The 20,918-nt window shown below is 46.2% G+C and overlaps 1 protein-coding gene across 4 annotated transcripts in view; it reads left to right on the top strand.

The window, feature by feature from the left end:
* Positions 1 to 20,918, top strand: part of PSD3 (pleckstrin and Sec7 domain containing 3) — a 111,720-nt gene that overhangs the window by 27,402 nt on the left and 63,400 nt on the right. For 2 of the 4 annotated variants that reach the window (XM_051641976.1, XM_051641977.1), the window contains exons 4-7: positions 339 to 731; positions 13,677 to 13,883; positions 13,972 to 14,052; positions 17,662 to 17,774. In XM_051641976.1, the coding sequence (XP_051497936.1) occupies positions 339 to 731; positions 13,677 to 13,883; positions 13,972 to 14,052; positions 17,662 to 17,774 (794 nt within the window). Of the gene's footprint in view, positions 1 to 338; positions 732 to 3,955; positions 4,023 to 8,086; positions 8,108 to 13,676; positions 13,884 to 13,971; positions 14,053 to 17,661; positions 17,775 to 20,918 lie in introns of those variants that run through there. The other 2 variants (XM_051641979.1, XM_051641978.1) reach the window with 2 other exon arrangements.

The raw sequence follows: 20,918 nt of genomic DNA, 5'->3' as shown, positions 1-20,918 counted from the left end.
GCTTTCTTTGTTACCTATTAACTGTGTTTATATAATTTTCAGTCTATATTGCAAAAACATGTACAGCTTTTTACAAGAGCATCCTGATTTGCTCACTTCCCCCCCTGCCCCTTTCTTTTACCCAGGAGATTGTTAATTTTAATGTCCCCAGAGAGGGAAACAGTGTCAGTCAAGCACAGAGGTGGTGCAAGGAGAAACTAGGTTTTACCTGCAGTGTCCTCTTCTGCACAGATCCACATTGACCTTTCTGTTCTCAAAGGTGGAAGGCAAGGAAGGTTCACCCAGAGGTCTGAACTTTGCCCCTGAGCTGAAATGAGCAGTTTCTGATTGATTTCTAGGATGATGGAGGAGGGTGAAGCAGCCACAGGAGGATATGAAGATGTCTTTGCGCAGAGGCACTCCGACATCTCCACTGATGTGTACAGCTCACAGTTTGAAAACATCCTAGACAATGCATCTTTATACTACAGTGTGGAGTCGCTGGAGACATTGTACTCAGAGCCTGATAGCTTCTTCAGCTTCGAGATGCCACTCACTCCCATGATCCAGCAGCGCATGAAGGAGGGCGGCCAGTTTTTAGATCGGACGTCAGTCTTGGGGCAGCCAGATGTCCTGCAGCTTCCCCCTGACGGGGAGGTGAAGGGCGGTGGAGAAGGCATTGCCAATGGCTTGGGGGATGTAGGTGAAACACTCTTCAGAGGAGATGTCACAGAAGTCCCTCATCTGGAAAGGTAAAAGCAGTGGGTGAGCTCTCTGTGGGCCTGCTAATTTTTCACCAGTGTCTGTTAACTTTGGTGAACTGTTGCAGAGTGTAGTTTTGCCTCTTTCAACACTGCATTTTTTCTACAGAGTAATTTCCAGTGTAAGAGAGTGAGCTGCTGGAGAGAAGTGAGCCATCCAAACATGCTGTTAATTAGAAAAGTGCAAATTTACAAAGGTTTTGTAGGTGATACTCATGTCGATAAAAGGCAGGCTGGTATTGTTGCATCTCTGGGACCTGTTCTTGAGGAGTTCCCGATTACAGATTAACCTTGGTTCAGCTCCAGATATACCTGGACTTGTTAGCAGCAGTTTTAGGAACAATAACACCCTGTGCACATGGACATGTTGTCCAAATGCAGCTTGTGATGTGGGTGTCAAAGGTGCGTCTGTGGAAGCACCTTTTCCTCTCTCTTGAGGTCAGCAGGAGTTTTGCTGCTTACTTCAGCTGGGATGAAGTTTTGCTCCCACCATGTACACGGGATTGGAGACTGTTAGCTTCTTCCTTTATTTGGGCACTAGTTACTGATTGAGAGAGGAGGGAGCATTGGAAAAATGTTAATAATTTCTGTTACAGTAAAGGGAAACGTATTAAGATAAGAGCCACATAAGAAGCAAAAACTAGGCTAAGTGGTCAGACACTACTGTGTAATTGTAGAAACACCCTCTATGAACAAACTTTCCTCATTGTGTGTTGTCAAAAATATTGGGGAGAGTGAAAGACAACAACAGGGAGTGTGGGGGGTTGAACCAAAAGCAGTAGTCTGTGGAGGAGTAAGGGAACTTGTGAGTGACAGAGATACTTTGGGTCTCCTTCCTCCAGGGATGGGACTAAGTGTTATCTAAGAGTCCTTAGACCGTGGCCTGAGATAGGTCTACTCCAGTCTGATCTTTCCTGCGAGTGGGTGAGAGATCTTTTGTCTTTTTATTCCTTTTGTGCTAGTGTGAAAGAAGTCTTTTGAGCAGTGGTAGTTTTGCTAACTTTGTGGATTAAGGTACACTTTGCCCTTAAAAGAATAGCTAAAAGGATGTAGCAGTTTAGACTAGTCTTTCCATCAATCCTACTGGAAAAAAAAAAGATGTTTAAATATTTTATGACCTTGGTTCCTTGGTGCCAATTGGCAATAAGTGACTTCTAATCTGCTACAACCAGTACAGAGCCAGTGACTGAGGTCAGTCCTGACACTAGCATTTCCTTACTTTTACAGAAATCAGAGATTGTTGTGAGACTGAGCAGTGGAGGACAAGCAGCACATACAGATGCTGATTCTGTTACCTTGTGGTTGCAGTATTTAGTATCTAAAAAGTACTGTCAAGTAAGGCACACATCTGCTTATTAAGGCAGAAGTTACCATGAAGACAAGGTGTACTTAGATCATGCTTAAAGACGTTAGGTGCCTGCCTAGTGTGGATTTTGTTAGGAATTAAGTTAATTTTAGTTTAAATTTGCAGCTAGAGTGATAAAAAAAATGGAGGATTTTTAAATTCTTATTTTATCCCCCTTAATAAAAAAGTAGATAGGAGTGTCCCCGACAGCAGATTTGTTAGGAACTCTGCTGTAGTAGTCTGCATGACTATTAGTGATGAGTACCAAGGGTTTGTTCTGTTAGTCAAGGTGCTGAGACAGAGTACAGCTGCAGCTGCACAGCCAGCCACAGATGTGTCCAACAGGGTAATCCTTGGGACTATAACCTTATTAACCATCCCCTGCCATGATATTCTAATGTCATATTTTATCGCAGCAGGGTACAGGTGACTGGCTGACAGACTTTGTGTGCTGTATTATTAGATACAGCAATGAATCACGGTGTTGCAGAGTGTGGGTGAGGAGCACTGTGTGAATGCTGGAGGCTGCATGGGATTTACTCACAAAGGGGTCAAGGCTGTGTGTCACTGTGATGTTCAGGTAAACCAGAAATAGCTGTCTGAGCTGTGGGTACCATTTCTCAGAGTTTACATGCATGGCTGTGTTGCCTGAAGCAATCCCAGGCTTGTTTTTTCGAGTGAAAGTCCACATGTATGATAGTGAATGGTAGCCACTGTGGCAGCTTTGTGCCTTCTGCTGTATGTTTGTGTTTCCTGTGGTACCATGAGCCTGTGGTTGTGTAGGAGCTGGGGTTTTCTATGCATAGCACCTGCCGGGTGCTGCAGGACATTACGGGGCACCCGCTGAAGTGGTCCAGCTCTCCTGGAAGGCCAGGTGGGCAAGGGAAGTCCACCACCCTGCCAGATCCAGGCAGCATTCTCTGGCCCTGCATCCTGCAGCTCCCTGCTGGAGCTTGCATGCAGCAGGTTGTCTGCGATATATTGTGGAGCCACCGGAGGTCTCTGTGCCCTCTGCGGAGCTGTTGGCTCCCGTTGAAGCCAGGGGCTTCCTCTGCTCCCTCTGCCCACCCCGTGGCCTTGGGGGAGGGGAGGTGGCGGGTGGAGAACCTCATCTTGTGGGGATGAAGGCAGATGTGGGGTCTTTGCACGTGAATAGTGGCAAGTGCAAAGTGAAGTGGGAGAATTAGGTATGCGAGGGGCTTAGAAGCAAGGCGGTGGCACAAGAAGAAGCGTGACCCCCCCACTTCCAGAAACCTTGCTTACCAACACAGGCAAACAAAATCTGAAACCGAAACCTCAGCAGCTCCCTGTTCAGTGGTATTTCAGTGACATAAATAAATGCGTGGGAAACAGTGTGGGGAGCGAGTACAGTTCCCACTAACAGCGCTAATTTATGGGGGAACAGGGTGTGAAATACTGGCAGCTCTTCACGGTCCAGCGCAGAAGGGGAGGGTGGGTGTGAGAGCAAAGAGTTAATGCCTTACACCTGGAAATGGAAAGCTGTGTGCCAACGAGGAAAGGAGGAGCAGGTGCTCCCCATGGCCATGCGCTCCGGATAGCGGGTAGCTGAGCACCACAGCAGCTTTTGCATCCCTCTGGAGGGATCCTGAGCGTAGCTGACATGCCGACCCTAGATGGCGTGAGGTTTTAATACATAACGGCAAGGAAACCTAGTCTGGTAATGAATAAGCGGGAGGGTAACATCCTTCTCTGCTCTTAGGAAATCGCTAGCTCTGGGAGGGGTCAGCTCTGGTATGTGAAGGCCAGTCACATGCTTTCAGAATTGAAAAAAAAAAAAAAAAAAAAAGGAAAAAGAAAAGGAAAAAAAAAAAAAAAAGAGAGAGGCTTGCGGGCTGCAAGTTCCTATGGGCTCCTGGGTGTCTGGATGTTTCGCCCCTGCTGTGCTCCACACCAGCTGCTGGCCGCGGTTAAACGCAGTAAGTCCTGGCGAGGGCTGTGCAACGTGCCCACCCTAACAGCCTCTTGCTCTTCTCTCGGGCAGGGGGACATCAGCTGACCCCTGGCTTTTCCTGCAGGACAGGTGGGCTTGCTTTTGCAAGCAGTCCTTTCCTGGCACAGCTAAGGTGCCCTTCTTGGGCAAGTGGAGGAGGGATGCCTTGGGAGAGTGATGTGCAACTTGCCTTCCCTCGGTAGCAGTTGTAGTTCTTGGTGTCTTTTGGGGGTGTTAATCTCTTTTCTAGGTATGTAATGATTATTCCACTGGGAGAAGAACACATTTCTGCAGCTAACGTAGCCTGAAGTTTCTGCAGGTAAGGGTGGGAGAACTGAGAGAGGAGAGAAAGGGTGTGACTGGAGGGACAGCCTTGCTGTGTATGTAAAGATACGGCATTTGGGCTGTGTTTGGTGCCCTTGTCTCCAGTGTTATCCCTGCCGAGTCGTGCAGTCCCTGCCGTCGCACCCCTGCCCTGGGTACTGCGCTCCTCCCTTTGTGTGCCAGTGGGTTCTGCTGAGATCGAGCGAGGCTCAGCCTTGGTGTGGGAGTTCAGTGCAGAGACAGGAAGGAAAGGTGTTTGCAAGGTGCTACTCAGACGTCCAGCCTGAGTTTGCGTTGCCTGAACTAGGCGTAGTAATTTACACCAAATCAGAGGGGGAGGAAGGGGATGTATTTCTGAAGCAGTAAGATATATCTGAGGGAAAAGTGAGTTATCTTTGCTATGTATGCAGTGAGCAACAGGGCATCAGTGTGTCTAAAAGTAAAGTATGGTGTTCTCTTGGTGATGATCCCTGTTTTTCTTTTCTACTTTCAGACTTCAAAGACTCTTTTTAAAAATCTTTATTTTTTTTATGCATTCTTTGTAGCAGACTTCCGATTCCCTCATCCCATGTATGCTAGTCAGGACAAGAACTTAACAAACTGAAAAACTTCTAGCATTTCTTTTCCTGAGTTATCTTGGAAGGTGTGGTCTCTGCTGGTAGGACATCACTCAAGATTTTTCTAAATCCAGAGATTAAAAAAAATCTGTATTGCAGCTCCTAATCATTAAAAACACTTAAGTATTTGCCACCTGCCATCATCTTCAAAGAATTGCTGGTGCTCAGCAAATTCTGCCCATCCTGTTGTTCTGTGTGTTTGTTTGTTTTTCCCTAGAGATGGCAAAACCAAATTTAGTCACATAGATATTCTTTTGTAATTCAGGATGGGGGGAAGTAAGCAATATCCCTAAAGCAGTCTGGTGGTTCTCAGAATAAATGCACCAGAGTGTAGTATGTAGTTTCCGATGGCTGCCTGGCTGCCAGGTTACTCGTAATGGTTTGTGCCTCTCAAAGTAGTTAAAATAATTGTGTTCTTTTTTCTGTGTGTGGGTCATTTCCAGCAGTTTCCCAGTTGGCACTCTGCTTATTCCTTCTTTGAGAAAATAAACTTTGTTGACAGATAAACTCAGTTTTGTTCCCTGTCTCCAGGTTGATTCTCTGCATCTCCTCCCAGTTTATCAGCATCCTGCATGCTAGTTAAACTTCTGGTTTTCAGTTTGCACTCTGGTATTGTTGTCCAAAGTTGCTTGTGTTTGATTTTCAGTGATATGAGATTCAGTACTTACATATCTAACACATAACCTTTATTAATTCATTTCGTTAGTCTATCCAACAGCAATCTGTTAGAACTATTTTCCCCTTTAAAGACTTGCCTTGTGACCTGGTAGAATATTTTTATTTAGTGTGAAACTACCACTTAGTGAACAACTGCCCTTTTTCCTAAGCACATGTTTTTTGGCCTTCAGATGTGCCTCAGCTCATGACAGACTCTGGGGCCTAGGAGAGCTAGGGCTGCCAGGGGGTGGTACTTCATATTTGCTGCCAGCCATACACACAGGATAAGGAAAGTTATTCAGAGGGGTGACACTTGGTTACTGTCTTAAAACAGCAAATTTGTCAGCTGCATCTGCAGTGATTGAGCAAGCAAACATGCTGGAGCCCATTGGCTGCCTGCACATGGGCTACTGCATCTGTCAGGTTTTGAACCACTAGTAAGCATAATATCCTGGCATGGGCATGTTAAATCTAGGTAAAGATAAAGTGGCACAATCCACAAGGGTCAGTTTCTGAAACAGGTGGCATTTTGGCAGCAGAGGATTCACCCCTTTATCACTCAGCTTAGTAACTTTAATTTCACCATGGTATTCACTGCAGGAAGGTGGCATCACTTATGAAGTCTATGGAAATGCTGTGTGTGAGTTTGCCTTTGCACTGTGTAATGAGGTGCTTGCAACACCAGTTTATTGAAAGTTTGTAGAACTGCTTCTAGTTCCTAAATAAACTGTTGTTTTAGGGAAAAAAGGGCTGCTGAGTTTTTGCCTCTTCAGTTCCCAGCCTCCTCTGAAAATAAAACAAACAAAACAAAAATCCAGGAGCTGACAGAGACAGAAAAGAAAACAAAACAAGAAAGGAACAGCTGATCAGTTCACTGCACAGAGCACCTCAGTATAAAGCTGTCAGCAGCTTGCCTTCTAAGCTGGCATCTGTTGGCATATCTCAATTAAAGTCAAAGCCATTTAGATCAGGGAACCTTCATTCACTGAAACTGAGGCATCTCTGCCAGCTCTGGGTCAAAGTGCTCCCAAAGTGCATCGTGGCATCTCCTCTGTGAGCCACGACTGACTGCCCATCAAGACCCCTTGGCATTATTGCTGGTTAGCTCTTTTCTTTCTCTGTCCATCTGTCTGTTGGGATAGACAGGGGCAGAGCCTGGCAGCTGGCATGGCAGCCTAATACATGTATAGCTTTGGATGTGATGCGGGAGCACCGGTGGAGAAGAACAGGGCATGAAGCATGCAGACTCCTTGCTCGCACTGGATGGGTAAGCTGTGGGTTGGTTGTTTTTTTTCTCTTATTGCAGAACTCTGACTTTTATTGTTAGTATCTGCTCTTCTGAGGAGAGGTGGTTCATTTTGCTGCCTGGTTGCAATGAAAAGCTCCTGTGTGATACGACTGAAATGTTTCAGCTGTGCGTCTGCAGGGAAACCTTAACCAAAAGGCATAAACACTGTATTTTTATGTATCAGGTTTGCTCCCTCCTTGGGAGGACCAACTGGACCAGCTGCCTGTTAACATGTGCTCCCTGGGCTGGTCTCCAAACAGTTAAATTGAGCCCAAGTGAGAGGGGAATTGTACTCTGCTGGCTTCCCAGTTTTGCTTCTGTCCCGGAGGACCCTGCAGGAGCCCCATGGGGAAATGTCAGGGGACAACTCTTGGCAGCCGCAGCATGGGAGGGGTGGGTGGGCTCAGGAGAGAGTCTGAGGGCTCCCAAAACACTTGAGGGCTAAGTTTTTTTCTGAGCAAGGTTACTGGTTGTTCAGTACATTATTTGGGTCTGGTTTTTTCTCACATCTGGGGGCAAGTGGGCTGGATTCTGAGTGTGGTACTATCCTGATATATGCAAAAGACTGATCTACACATTGGTGCATCTGTCAGAAATACCTATTGCAGGGTGAGCCCTTGGATGCCCTCTGTGGCAAATGACAGGTTTTCATTTTCTGGACATGGGGATGTTAATGTGGTGACAATCCCTCTGAGATTGCTAACCCCTGCCATGGACATGTTAGGAGCCTGAGGTTGAAAGGGAATCAAATCTGAAGTATTTTTAGCAAAACATTTGTACTTCAGGTGGCAATGGGCCAGCATATCTGTGTAATAAAGGACATGCTGTCTCTCGGAAGGGCTGCAATCCTGTCCCTGCATGTGGTGGGACTTGTTGTCCTAAAGCTGTGATCCCACAATGATGGTGTTTGCATTTGCTGTAATGCAAGCCTGTCAGAAAGGGCATTTTCTGAACACTTTAGCTGTTAACTCCCTACTTACGAGGTAGGAATTCTTTTAATCAAAGAAAAAGGCAAGTGATTACAGGGATTGAGAGGTTATTTTTAAGCAGTGGCATGCATTTCAGCTCCTGAAATTGACTTTGCATATGCCTCTCCAACAGGAGATTACAGGGTGTCTGTTTATTTTTGCTTTGCTCATCTCTCTGCGAGGTGACAAGGCTGAAGTGGTTTTTAATGAAACCTTGGTGAGTACTCTGGGTTGTAGGAGCCATTCTCGCTTTGTGTGTCCTGACTGATGCTGTGCTTATGAGACACCCACTGAATTGAGTTGCAGAGAAGTGCAGCTGTGTCAGTCCTCAAAGAGGGATCCACTTCAAAGCGTGTCTCTGAAGAGAATCCATATGTAGGACTTCAAAACTGATTAAACCATTTGGAGTAAAACAGCACAGTGAGTCATCTGCTAGGAAAGGGCATTATTTTTATGATTTTTCTCCCCTTCCTAAAGTTGTATCTTGGAAGAACCCTGGACCTGGAAGTAACTGGCGAGGTAAAATGTTGCTTGGTGTGATCTTGTGCTTCCTGTCTTCTGGCCCCAAAGATGCTGGTTCAGAGCTGCTGCAGCAGAGCTGTTCCCAGCCTGTCAGTGTGGTCAGTTATCACAACCCACTGCTGCTGGGATTTCTTGTCTTTCTCTGGTGGGGCTACTCCTTCCAGTCCCAGGCTGTTTTAAGCATGGCTTTGCAGCTTCCTTGAAACAAAATTCAGCCTGTGTCACTAATGGTTTCTGTTCGGCCCTGAATTGTGGAAGGGTATCACAGACTGAGCATCCATGTCTCTCTGAGGGTTGTAGAGCAGGGATTTGTTCCCTCTAGGGCAGGACGTTTTACAGAGGGAAGTCTTTACCCTCCACAGTCCAGGCTGGTGTTGGGGCCATCTGAAGGCTTCTGCCTTTCTCATGTCCCTGCCATGCTCTGAGGGGAGAGCTGCTGCTGAAGGGCTGCTGAATTAGAAACAGAGCACATTTTGACAACCAGAGTTCATGGTTATGATTGAGAGGATGGTGTCCTCCATTTCGGAACCAGGAAGAGAGTAAGGCTTGGAGCGAAGGCATTAAAGCAACAGGGCCAGCACAGTGCTTCAGAGAGTGATTATCAGCCCTGGTGTGGCTCTCTGGTGGATGCTGTATTCCTGCTGAAAACAATATTTGTTCTGGCCCTAGCTTCAGCATGCCAGAATGCATCTCCACCCTTCCTTATTTTTAATCATTGCTGCATTTTGCTCTGATGGACTTTGCTGGCAAATGCCTGACTTAGCCTGCCTTGAAGTAAAGCTGATCTTAAAGGTGTACAGATTTATTTGAGAGATAAAATTGTTTTTCCTCGTCTCTCTCCAAAAAGACCTGGGAAGGTCCCAGTCCTGTCATCCAACTTCCACGAGAAGTTGTGCCTTCAGTGCACTCCCTGGAGACATGCACACTGGATGGATTAGCGTTTCTTACCGAAGGGCCACACCTGCATCCATGGGAAACCATGTGCTACAAAGTGTATGCAGTGGTTCAGTCTGCCAAGAGCTGCAGGCAGTGGCAAACTGGGATCAGGATTGAGGCTGGGCTGAGGACAGCACTTAAGCTGAGTTGTCACACCCTGCCACTCAGTGTCAGCTCCAAACATCTCGATGTTAGCAGCTGGGGCCGTTGCTCGGTGCTGGATCTAAGCTCTTCTTCCATGCTTGTCTTCCTTGAGACAAAATAGAGTTTTTTTACCCATGGATTTGCTAAAAAGTGAAGAGCATTCCAGGTCTTAAGACACCTGAAACTGCAGGTACTCATGCTGAGGATTGTAGTTGCAGCCTAGTAGACTGGGACAGTGGACAAGTGAGATATGAGGTGACTGTATCTCTACCATTATGTTACTGGCCTTGCTCTCTTTTTGTCTGGAAGTTGCAGCCATTCCCCAATCACATGTTGTTGTGGAAAATTTCAATTTTGGTGAAACCTAGGGTGGGGGAAATAACTGAATGTAGAAAATTCTTAAACAGAGCAAGTGTGCTACGTGCTGAGCACGACATGATTGAGATACCTTGGCATTGAGAGCTGAATCATTGTAGACCTGATTGATAATAAGTGAAGAAAACAGTATAAAATGCTTCAGAGACTGCCCACCTGTTATGGGTGTGTTACGGGAAACCAGCTTTACAGATGTTACAGTCTGCCCATGTTTTGTCTGTGAAAGTGGAAGGGCAGCTGCTGCTATTACAAGTTATTGAATTTACCATAGCAGCTGTTTATTGAATTGCACCATATCCACTGGATATGGTGGTCACAGCTTCTGTGCACTCACTGTGAACCTGGGGATGCTTTGAAAGAAGGAGGGAGGCTGCCTCAGGAGTGCATTAGTAGCAACAGAAAGAAGAAGGTTTAAGCACCTGGTTTCTGGCCACAGCTCATGCACTGTGAAACCAAAGGGATTTGTGTCAGTTGTGGGGTTTTATTGGTTGGTTTTTTGTATGTTTGTTTTGGTGGTGTTTTTTTTTGTTGTGTGTTTTTTTTTGTTGTTTTTTTGTTTGTTTTAGTTTTGTAGCTTGTGTTTTCTGATAGAGATTAATGTAGAAGTCTCTGGATGGAATCAGCAGCTGTTGCACTACAGGCAAATACCAGAGGTATCCTTAGAATTCATTTTACACTTGAATCCAGGATTAGGGGAAATATAAGCTAATAAAGTTTCAGTCTGTCTTTGTCAGTGGAGGTTTCTCATTTTTGTGTGATAAAGAGTAATGCTGTGTGAGAAATGCATGTCCAGACCTGCTCTGCATCACAGAGCCGTTCTGGGCTCTGTTTAGCTAGTAATGCTACTGTGGACTCTTTATTCAAAGAAACTGTAGACTGCAGAAGACAGACCTATTTGCAGCCTTGGTCACTCTTAGACCTTGATTGGAGTCCATGATAAGCACCTTGGAGAGGGAGGCAAGTAATGCTATCTGTCTTCAACAGCTGGGGAGACTGAGACATAGGGGGAAAGTGGTAGGCTCAGAGAGATTTGGAAGTAAGAAGAGATGTCAGCTTTTCCCCTGAGTAACACCCCCTGATCCCTGCCAAAGTGACCTGTCCAGAAAGCAGCTTGCAGCAGTCATGTACAGGACGTCTGTATTTCCTAAGCCTTCAGTGACACGGGCACTAAGTCTTCTCACCACTTAAAAAAATTGAAAACTGAAGTCTCACTTTAATGCTAACAACCTGGCATTTTCCCTGAATGAGAAGCTTCTGTTGCAGGCCACCAATACTGCTGATTTGATTGTCTTCTTGTATTTACTATGTAAAGTGAGGTACTCAGCTGAAGGAGTAATCCCTTATTCTTAGACTTGACACATGTGCAGAGACAGCCCCATCAGGATGAAGCTTTAAATCAGGTAGGTTGGAAGATTAAGTGGTAAGGTTTCCTAGGCAGCTCCATTGGCTAGTTTTGGTGAGCAGGGGAAGCAGCATGCTGTCCTTCCTGCTGGGTGTTCCTCCTTCTCATCCCAGCCACTGCTCTGAGAGGCAAAACAGAAGTTGGGAGCTGCCGTACTGTTTATTTCACTAAGTGACAGATGCTGGCACTTCCTTTCTTACTAAACTTAGAGTGGTTTGCAGTAACATTGACTCTCATAGTGCACTGGTTCATAGCAGGGTGCAGATGTTTCTTGTCAGCTTTGGCCATCTTTCAGGGCTATAAATATTGCCTTCAATAAAGAGCAGTGGTGAAACAGGGCTGTGATTTATGAGAGAGGCTCTACAAGTTGGCATGGCTTTCGAAGCATTATTTGTACATGGAGGGCTCTGTAGATGTGTTAACTCACCTGTTTATCCTTTGCTCTTGTCAATTGTTAGAGCTGGGAGTTTGGAACCAGTCATGCCTGATTTGAATCGACAAGGCGTGGTGTAGGCCATGTGCCAGGGAACGCTGGAACTTGCTTTCTTCACAAGTTTGGAGTAGACTGAATTTAGAGAATTTTGGACATTGCCTAGTGCTTTTGGAAAGGGCTGAGGAGACGTTTTCAACAACAATGGTATCAGGAGGGGCTTATTTTGTTTTCTAGGGTAGTTGGTGGTCAGTGATGTTAATGCTGTTGGAATTGTATTTACAGCATTCATCTACTATTAGAGCACTGAGACTGAGCCCCTTTTGTTGTAAAAACTTATCATTTACACTGAAATAAGTGCAAAATCAGATCCTGAGTATTTGTAGGAACAGGTTAGAAGTTTATTTCTCCCTGATACAGGCTAAAAAAAGTTGTACCCACAGTGTGGATGGTACTTTTGATGCTCTTGCAGCACTAGGAGGGTGGGAACAGAGGTGAAATGGGCAATTCTCCTTCCTGTAGGAACAGCGCACACCACCTTCTCTTAAACCACGCATGGGAAGAGAGATAGGGCACAGGTGATGGTTTGTGTGGACAGAGGCATGCAAAATATAAAATATTTTTATTTCAAGCTCACATATGAAAATCTCATGCTTAAAGGGATAATAAGTGGCTAGCAGACATTTCAGTAAATGGCTAGGTAGGTGTTACTGGAATGCAGCAATAGGTTGCTCTAACTGTGGCTTGTCAAGCCCAAAGATTGCTGTAGTGTATGAAAATGTGGTATATTGAATTGTGTTTAAAATCATCTTTAACTCATTCCACTTGGATCTGCCCTGCCCAGGACCCCTGCTGATTGTTCATTAGATGTGGTCAAATGAGGATTTAGTGGAAAGAATTTCAGTACAGTATTTTTTTAATAGAAGTGCTGTCTCACACACACAGAACTGAGATTTTGCAAGACTTTTTGTGCCAGTGTCAGAAAAGCTTTTATAGAGTTAAAAGCCTGCCTGTGTGCAGGGGTGTGTATGTGGGGGTGTGCTTCCTGGTGTGGAGGGCTCTTGCCTGTTTGAGGGGAGAAGCAGAGAAAGCACCCGGCTCCTCCAGAGCTTTCCTACTGTATTGGAGGTGGGAGGAATATATAAATGCATGATTTATGTAAAGTGCTCTGGGACTGCCATGCTGAGCATCCTGACTTTGAGCAACTGGCAAGGGAAATTATTGCCACCACGAGGAAGCAGGAGAAAAGCAACCAGTTCTTCACTTTGGCCTGGGTGGCTTGTGTCTCAGTCCTGTTCTCCAGACGGGGTTCCTTGCTCTGAGTCCTGTTTTTTCTGGCAGTGCCTCCCTGTGGGATGCATGGTTCTCATGGGTGGCATGGAAGCTGCCTAGACTTCTGCAGATAGATGTTATTTTAGGTTTGGGGAGTTTTATTGTTTCCAGGACAACTGGGGAAGAATAAGGAAGGGACTTGTGCCGAGTCAGCTTGGAGCTACTGAACACCCTGGCTTGCTCACTGCATTTTCCTCTGGAAAATGACTAATGGCCTACTTCTACAGGGACCCTTCAAGCCAAGCAAGTGATGGGGTTAAAAAATACTAGTGCAAGAAGGAAATGAGGAGGCAATGTTGCCAGGTGCAGCTGTAGACTGATGAGAACAAACTGTTCTCTGTGAAGTGAGCAAGTTTTGGACACTCAGCACACTCAAAAGGTGAGTGCAGAGCAGAGTGTGTTTCTGGGCTGGAAGACCCATATTTGGGTCTCCGAGTTTAACTTCCTTAACCTCTGATGACTTCTAAATAAATGTCCCTGTTTTGCACAGCTCCTATGATTAAGTAGAATTTGCTATATTGTATAATCTTGCCTCTGCACCATTAATTGCCTTCTATTCTAAGAGGAATTCTTTACAATTATTTTCTTCTTGAAATTGTAAAGTCATCGTATTTCTCTTCTTTGTGTATTCTTTCTGTCTTACAGCAATGCTGAACTGCAGAAGATGGTGTTAGACTCCAGTGCTGCCATGGGGAGCACTGAACTTCAGGAGAAAGCTGCCGGTGGAGCCCTGGGCCATGATCTCAGCAATGGCAGCAGCAGCAATTTGGAAGCAGCCAGGCGCCTGGCAAAGCGCCTATACCACCTGGACAGATTCAAACGCTCTGATGTGGCAAAGCATTTGGGTAAAAAGTACGTGCCTTTTGCCACATTTTTCTTCTAGCTGATTCTGATATCATCTTGAATGATAACCTTTACTCATTTATTTGTTTGATTAAAGCAATGAATTCAGCAAGCTTGTGGCCGAAGAATACCTTAAGTTTTTTGACTTCACAGGCATGACACTGGACTATTCGCTCAGGTATGTGTCTGTTTGCAGACCTTATGTTCCTCTTTTAGTAACTGTGCTGTTTTCTCTGTTGTCTTGATTGAAGCAGTTGGCTGGTGGGAGCTTAAAAGGGTGAAGATTGAGGATGTGATGCATTTTTGGGATAGCTTTTCTCTTCTGTTTGACTTGGCGTGCTGCAGCGCTCTAGAGTGCTACTGAAATGGTGGCATTTCCTGGAGAGGGAAATCTTTGGGTGGACTTGCTTAGAGGTGGTCCTTGATGCAGAGGAGATGGAGAAAAACTACCATTCACTTGGTAAACAGGGGACTTGTATTCTGCCAGGTACTGCTGGGCAAAGGGTATTACTCACAGCTGAGCCACACAGGCTTTTTGGCTGATGCCTTTTGTGGCTGGCTTTGCCCAGCTACAGTGCACAAAGTCAGGGCCTGGGTTTGCTGTAGCTGAGCAGCCCCCCTCGCCACATCCCTCTGAGGCACTCAAAAATGTGCAGAACAGCAAAAGCTTCCATGTGGAAAATGCTGTTGAGAGTTTGGTAGCTGCCAGCGTGGGTGTTTGAAAACCCAGCCCTTCAATTTTCTTTCCATTTTACACTGGAATTAGACTTTAGCAATGTTTGTTCTCAGTATTTTTTTTTTCTTAGGAGGTGAAACATCATAGCAGTGGCCTGTTAGCATGGTTGCTGGTGTTCTGATATTTAAAGGGATTTAAAGTGAGTTTAAATCATCTGGCTGAGGTTACTCCAGTGGGCCATTGATTATGTTTTTTTTTTTTAAATTTTTCTAATGATACAAAATCAGGAGGACTGCAGTCACTTGCCAGTCCCCTTGCAAATGCATTTCCAGGGGGCTAACTCGAGGAGAATATGACAGACCCCAAGAAAAGCCCAGAGTCCTGCCTGCTGAAGGTGGCAGAAAGGAAATGAGACTGCAGAAGAGTAAACTGCAACAGGGCAATCGGAGCCAAGGTGGAGCCACCCCTTCAGCACAAGGCAGGAGCAGCCAGAGCAGGCAGTGGGAGGTCTGCTGCTTGTTCCAGGTTTTAGCAGCCCTGAAGCACGATGCTAAATATATCCGTCTTTTAAATTGTGAAATCCAACACCTAATTGCTTTGTGGCACATATTTAGGAGGTCTCTGCTCCCAGTAGATCTCCTGTTAATATTAATAGTCATGACCTTTTCTAAAATATGCCCTGGGTCCTGTGGGATGTGGGCATGCCATGGTTTTGCCGAGGTTTTAGGAGTAGCTGCAGTGACTGCTGGTTGCATGCGCTGAGGAGGCAGCAGAGGCTGGGGGCAGAGCATTGTCCCTGGGGGAGCCAAGGCATGCTGCCTCACACTTGCAGAGAGTGAGAGGTAACCGCCCTGTTGCTGCTGGCTTGCTGACGAGCTGTGGTTTGCTCAGCGTTCTGGAGCCTGTGGCAACATCCCAGGCCTACGCTACCCCCAGGCTGTGGGACAGTTTTGCAGTGCATATTACCATTGCTGGCAAGTCTGGGACATGGGGAGGGTTGTTCCTTCCTTGTCCTGCTCTGCTTCCACACAGAATCACAGAATTACCAAGGCTGGAAAAGACCTTGAAGACCATCAAGACCAGCCTATGACCTAGCACCACCACACTGGCTAGACCATGGCACTAAGTGCCACATCCAGCCTTTCTGGATCACATCTAGTGCCTCCACCACTTCCCTGGAAAGTCCATTCCAATGTCTAATCACCCTCTCCATGAGGAAGTACTTCCTAATATGCAACCTAAACCTCCCCCAGCAAAGCTTTGGGCTATGACCTCTCATCCTGTCACTAGTTGCATGCGAGAAGAGCCCAGCCCCTACCTGACTACAACCTCCCTTCGGGTAGTTATAGAGAGTGATAAGGTTCCCCCGAGTCTCCTCTTCTCCAGACTAAACAACCCCAGCTCCCTCAGCCTATCCCTATAAGACTTTCCTGCTAGTCCCTTCAGGAGCTTTGTTGCTCTCCTCTGGACCTTCTCCAGCACCTCAATATCCACCCTGGACCTATGTCACCCATGTGTCTCCCAGGTGCATCTCTCACATTGTCTGCAGGACTACAGGAGTGGAGGAGGTGGGACTGCAGCTGCAGTCCCTCTCGGAGTCCATCCTGGTCCTCCTGGTGGACAGAAACTCTTCCCTGTGGCTCTCAGATGCAGCATCATGCTCTGAGAATGAGGAACCTGCCTTGTTTATTCACCAAATACTATTTCATCAGTTGCCTCTCTGAGGCAGCTTCCATGGGCCTGAGGGTGCTGAAGAGGAGAGGGTGTAGGTTGGAGGTGCCCAGTGTGGGCAGAGGGTCCTGCTGAAATTATTCCAAGCCAGAGGAAAGATGGCTAGTTGTCAAAATGTCCCATGGGAGCATGAGGAAGGAAGGGAAGAGAAACCCTATGAGGACTCATTTGCATCTACTTGTGAATTTAGTTATTTGCAATACATTACATGTGAAATTAAGTTATTGTCAGGCAGGTCACACTTTGTATGTGTGCGAGATCTTTGCAAGTACAGCCCACTTTACATCAAAGAGAAAAAAGATTAATTCTTGTTTGTCCAGGCTAGATAGATGTGAATGTTCCAGCAAGATATTTCATGCTTCTCAGCTCTGGTGTCAGTTTCAGTCTCATAGCTTATTTTAAATTGGCTGTTAGGCATTCATGTTGTGTACTGTCCTGCTTTGGATCCAGGTTTGTGTTTTCAGACTTTTCTTAGAAGCATCCTGACAAATGAGCCTAGGCTGATACTGCTGAGATCATCTCTTGGCTCCAGGATGTAGGGATTTTGGGAACGTTTTTTTTGGCTGCGAGGCAAGTCTTTCTATCAGGAAGAATAATAGCATGGTTAAGTGGTGGGGTGGGTGAGTGTTGCATGAAGAGCGGAAGAGATGTGTGTGTCCTACCTCTTCGCACAGGCTCACTGGCTGTCTACTTGAGTGTACTCAGGTGTGCACCAGCCCAGGACTGTCATGTGCTGGAACCCAGGAGCTACAGCTTGCTCCTCTTGCTGTTGAAGCTCAGTGGGAAATCTTGCGACTCTTCTGCCCTCTTCCCCAGATGTTTTTTGCAGGTCAGGTCTCTGCAAGGTGACTGGTTGGGTCCTGGCTGCTCTGAGAGGTGACCCTCCAGAAGGAAGAGTGCACATTTGGTGTGGGCTCTGGCTCTGCAGGGTACCTACTTGGCATTATGTCCTGAAGTAGCTTATCTGATTTGGGTGGGAATGCTAATGAGTGTAAAGTTAAAAGGTAGAGGGCTGGCAGTTAGAAAAGGACAGAAAACACCCTGGATGTGTGTCATGCATAAACAACACATGCTGCCATTCCTTCTCCAAGGGAAAGAAAAATACTTTAAATAAGGACAGCTCTCACAAATGATGTAGTTATTCATTAGTTAGTATATTCTGTGGCTGAGACCAGTGGTAGTTTAACTCCTGCTTAATTTACTGTCACGTTGGGATTAACTGCACACAGGGTAATAGCCTATTTTCCTAGAACAGCTTACTGGAACCAAATGTCTGTTGTGCTCTTACATACTTCTGTGAAGTGTGCTTTGCTCTGTGTGCTATGTGAGGCAAAAATAAATTTATTACTTGAATTTCACTTTCTTCTGCTCTTCTTTTAGGAGTTTCTTTAAAGCCTTTTCACTTATTGGAGAAACTCAGGAACGAGAAAGAGTTTTAATCCACTTCTCCAGCAGATACTACCAGTGCAACCCAAACACCATTTCTTCTCAAGGTAACTTTGTTTCTTTCTCTTTGGTTGTCTCCTTCCTTCAGTCTCACCTTCAATGGCATGTATGGTTGCATAATTGTGTCACACTTTAGGAACTGCCTGTGGTAAGCATTGAAACCCTCCACGTTCTCCACTCACGAATGTGGTGAGGCAGTGAAAAATCTATCTTTGTCCCTGATCAGGAAAGGTGTTTGGTCCTCCTCAATGTAAATCCTCAGTAGTAGCATCTCTAGATTTGAATGTCCTCAGTGTGTGTGGGTGCCTGTACTCTAGCTACACACATGTGGGTGAGAATAAGTCCCATCTCAGGTGGAAGAGAAGCTGTTTGCTTTCTGGGCTTCATTCAATGCGTATGTCTCTGCATGCACTGGCAGCAGGCATGCCACTTCTTTCCAGTTGTGGGGGTGAATTTTGGATGCTTTATCCAGACCCTGGAATGGTTTCAAATCAGCATCAGTCAGAGTGCTGCCTCTTTGCCAATGTTTGCAGTCATTGTGGAAATGGATGAGGGAAATAAACAAGCACCCGGGTCAAACTTGAGAATGCTGTCATTGGAGAAGAGAATGAACTGTCCACTGGCACAGCTGCTGCCTTCAGCAAGCTGTGCCAGCAGAGCTGTGCAGCCCTGTGACTGCAACACAGGCTAGTCACATGCTGAGAAAGGGAAGAGTGTGAGAAGGGTAATAAGCATGGGCTAAGTTGTGCCTTTGGTCTCAAGTGTGAGAAGGAGCTGCTACAGTTGGAGGTACTGCCACACTTCCTTACCCCTTGCTTTATGAGCTGCTCCTGTTGCAGTGAGGTTGTGTTTGTCCCTTTGCTCCAGTTCAGCTTTAGGGGCTGGCATGCCAGGGAGGGGAGCAGGTACCAGTAACGCAGGATCTGCTCCCATGCTATCTCTGTCCTCTTCTAATGCCTTTCTTGTTTCAAGACACTGCAGGTGGTCAGGTAGAATAAGTCTGTCATGTCTGGACTGAAATAATGGTTTGCAAGTTGATATGGCAGCCTTACTCTAGTCCGGAGTGCAGGAGGAATATTGCCACTTCTGAAGCTGAGTAAACATTTAAATTAAAATGACTCCTGCAGACTTTGCTCAGGATTCTACAAAATTTTGATGCTGTATTTGTGCAATCAGTAGTCAAGTGCTACACTGGAGAAGAGTGGGGTTGTGCCTTTCAATTGAAATCCAGGATTGCATTTGCCTTGATCTTTTCCCCTTTCCCTTTTCTATCTTCTGGGTGCATTCACAGTTTGGAAATGAGAGGGCAAACTCTAGAGAAATGCGTAGACATGAACTGGAGCACCACAGCCTGAGATTCAAGCTGCTTTGGACTGCTGTTAGTGATAACAGTTCTTCTCTCGTTTCATGCTCTGCTACAGTTCAACAACATTGCTTGGTGCTGTAACACATTTTAAGAAAACATGGTTTTTACCTTGGGGAACATCTTTCTGTAATGGCTTTCTCTTAGACAGATTGAAGCCTGTGGTATTTCACACTCAGTGTGACTGTATCTATCCTCACCCCCCATTCGTCTTCCTTCACAGCCCAAAGGGACCTGTGTGCATGGTCACCATCTGGACTTGGGTACAAAGGTTTTTATATACATCTGCCCACAGTGTGTTTGTGTCTCATAAATGACTCTGTCTATATGACACCGCTGTGAGAGAAGGGAAGGTGACACCATGTGTTCATGAACAAGAGAAGGGAAAAAAATATTTTTCCTAATGGGATCCTAATGTTTGGATACTGGCTAGAGGCGTTTGGATTTTCAGTGGTGGTAAATGGCACCATGGGCACTGTCACTTTTGTCTGGACTTGTGGACAGCCAATACATTTTGAATTTTTAAAGAAGTGCCTGGAAACGAGGAGCATTAAATTGGTGTCCACTTTTGCCAGTGACAGTCCACACTGACTTTCCCAAGTCCGCCACAGGGAGTCTGTGCTGATTTGGTTTGGTGGGGTCTTTTTGTAGCAGGGGAAGGGCCCCAGGAGTGGCTCCAGTAAGAAGCTGAGAAGCTCCCCCTGCCTCAAACCCAGCCAAGGAGCCATTAGAGAAACGAAAGAACTGAGATATCACCTGAGCAGAGGAGCACTTGACGGGGAAGAGCTGTGCTGGGGAAGGGAGAAGCAGCACGGTGCTGGTGGTTGGTGAGGAAGAAGGGCAAGAAGGTCCCCAAGCAGAAGTTTCCCTGCAGCCCATGGCGAGATGGCAGCTGTCCCCCTGCATTCATAGAGGAACGTGGTGGAGCATTCCCTGAAGGAGCCAGGAGGGGTGAACTTGACCTGTGGACTTGGATTTTGTGGCCAGAGGATTTGCTGCCAGTGGACTCTGATTACGCAGCTTTGGAAGACCCCGGACCCAGAGAAGGTGCCTGTTCCCTGAGCAGCCCGTGACTCTGTGGGAAGCCCAGGCTGGAGCAGCTCCAGACCTGGTGGGAAGGACTCATGAAGGAGAGGTTCGTGGAGGACAATCTCCCATGGGAGGGACCCCGTGGGGAAGCAGGGAAGGACTGTAAGGAAGCCCTTCTTCCTGAGGAGATAGAAGTGGCAGGAACCACCAGCCTGTGAACTGACTGAACTGGGAGTTGAGTGAGTGTCCCTGGGGCTGTTCCTTTGTTGTTGTGTTGGGCCCAAGCCATGACAGACTCCCAAGGACAGAGATGGAGATACCATCTGTCTCTTCTGTGTCATTGTTGAAGGCCTTTGCTGCAGGACCACCTTAGAAATTGCTGGAGCACTCTCTACCCAATATGGAGCCAAGACAGCATAAATAGCTGACAGAAGTTCTCCAAAATTCAGTCTAATTGAGTCCTAAATAAGGAGGGGGCCAGAGGGGGAGGAAGACAGGGTACCAAGTTTTATCCCTTTGCTCACAAGAATGGGTGCATTTTACTCCTCTCTTTCTGCCCTGGAAGAAATTAAGAAGAGGGAGATGCTTCAGGCTGAGGTATTGGTATTAGCAAGCAAAGGGTGACAGTGTGTAGGTTGCCTCATCCATGAGTGCTGCAAGGTAGTTTTGACAGTCATTAAAAGATGAAAGAAAGGCTGTTCAGGCTTGGCAGCTGTGGGATGACCTCACTGTTCATTTATTTAATTATGTGTATTTCTTGATAAAACAGATTCTCATTAAGGGAACAGATGCAATTAGG

The sequence above is a fragment of the Apus apus genome, chromosome Z (genome assembly GCF_020740795.1).
Source record: "Apus apus isolate bApuApu2 chromosome Z, bApuApu2.pri.cur, whole genome shotgun sequence".
Taxonomy (NCBI): domain Eukaryota; kingdom Metazoa; phylum Chordata; class Aves; order Apodiformes; family Apodidae; genus Apus; species Apus apus.
This window is presented reverse-complemented; position numbering and strand designations above follow the sequence as displayed.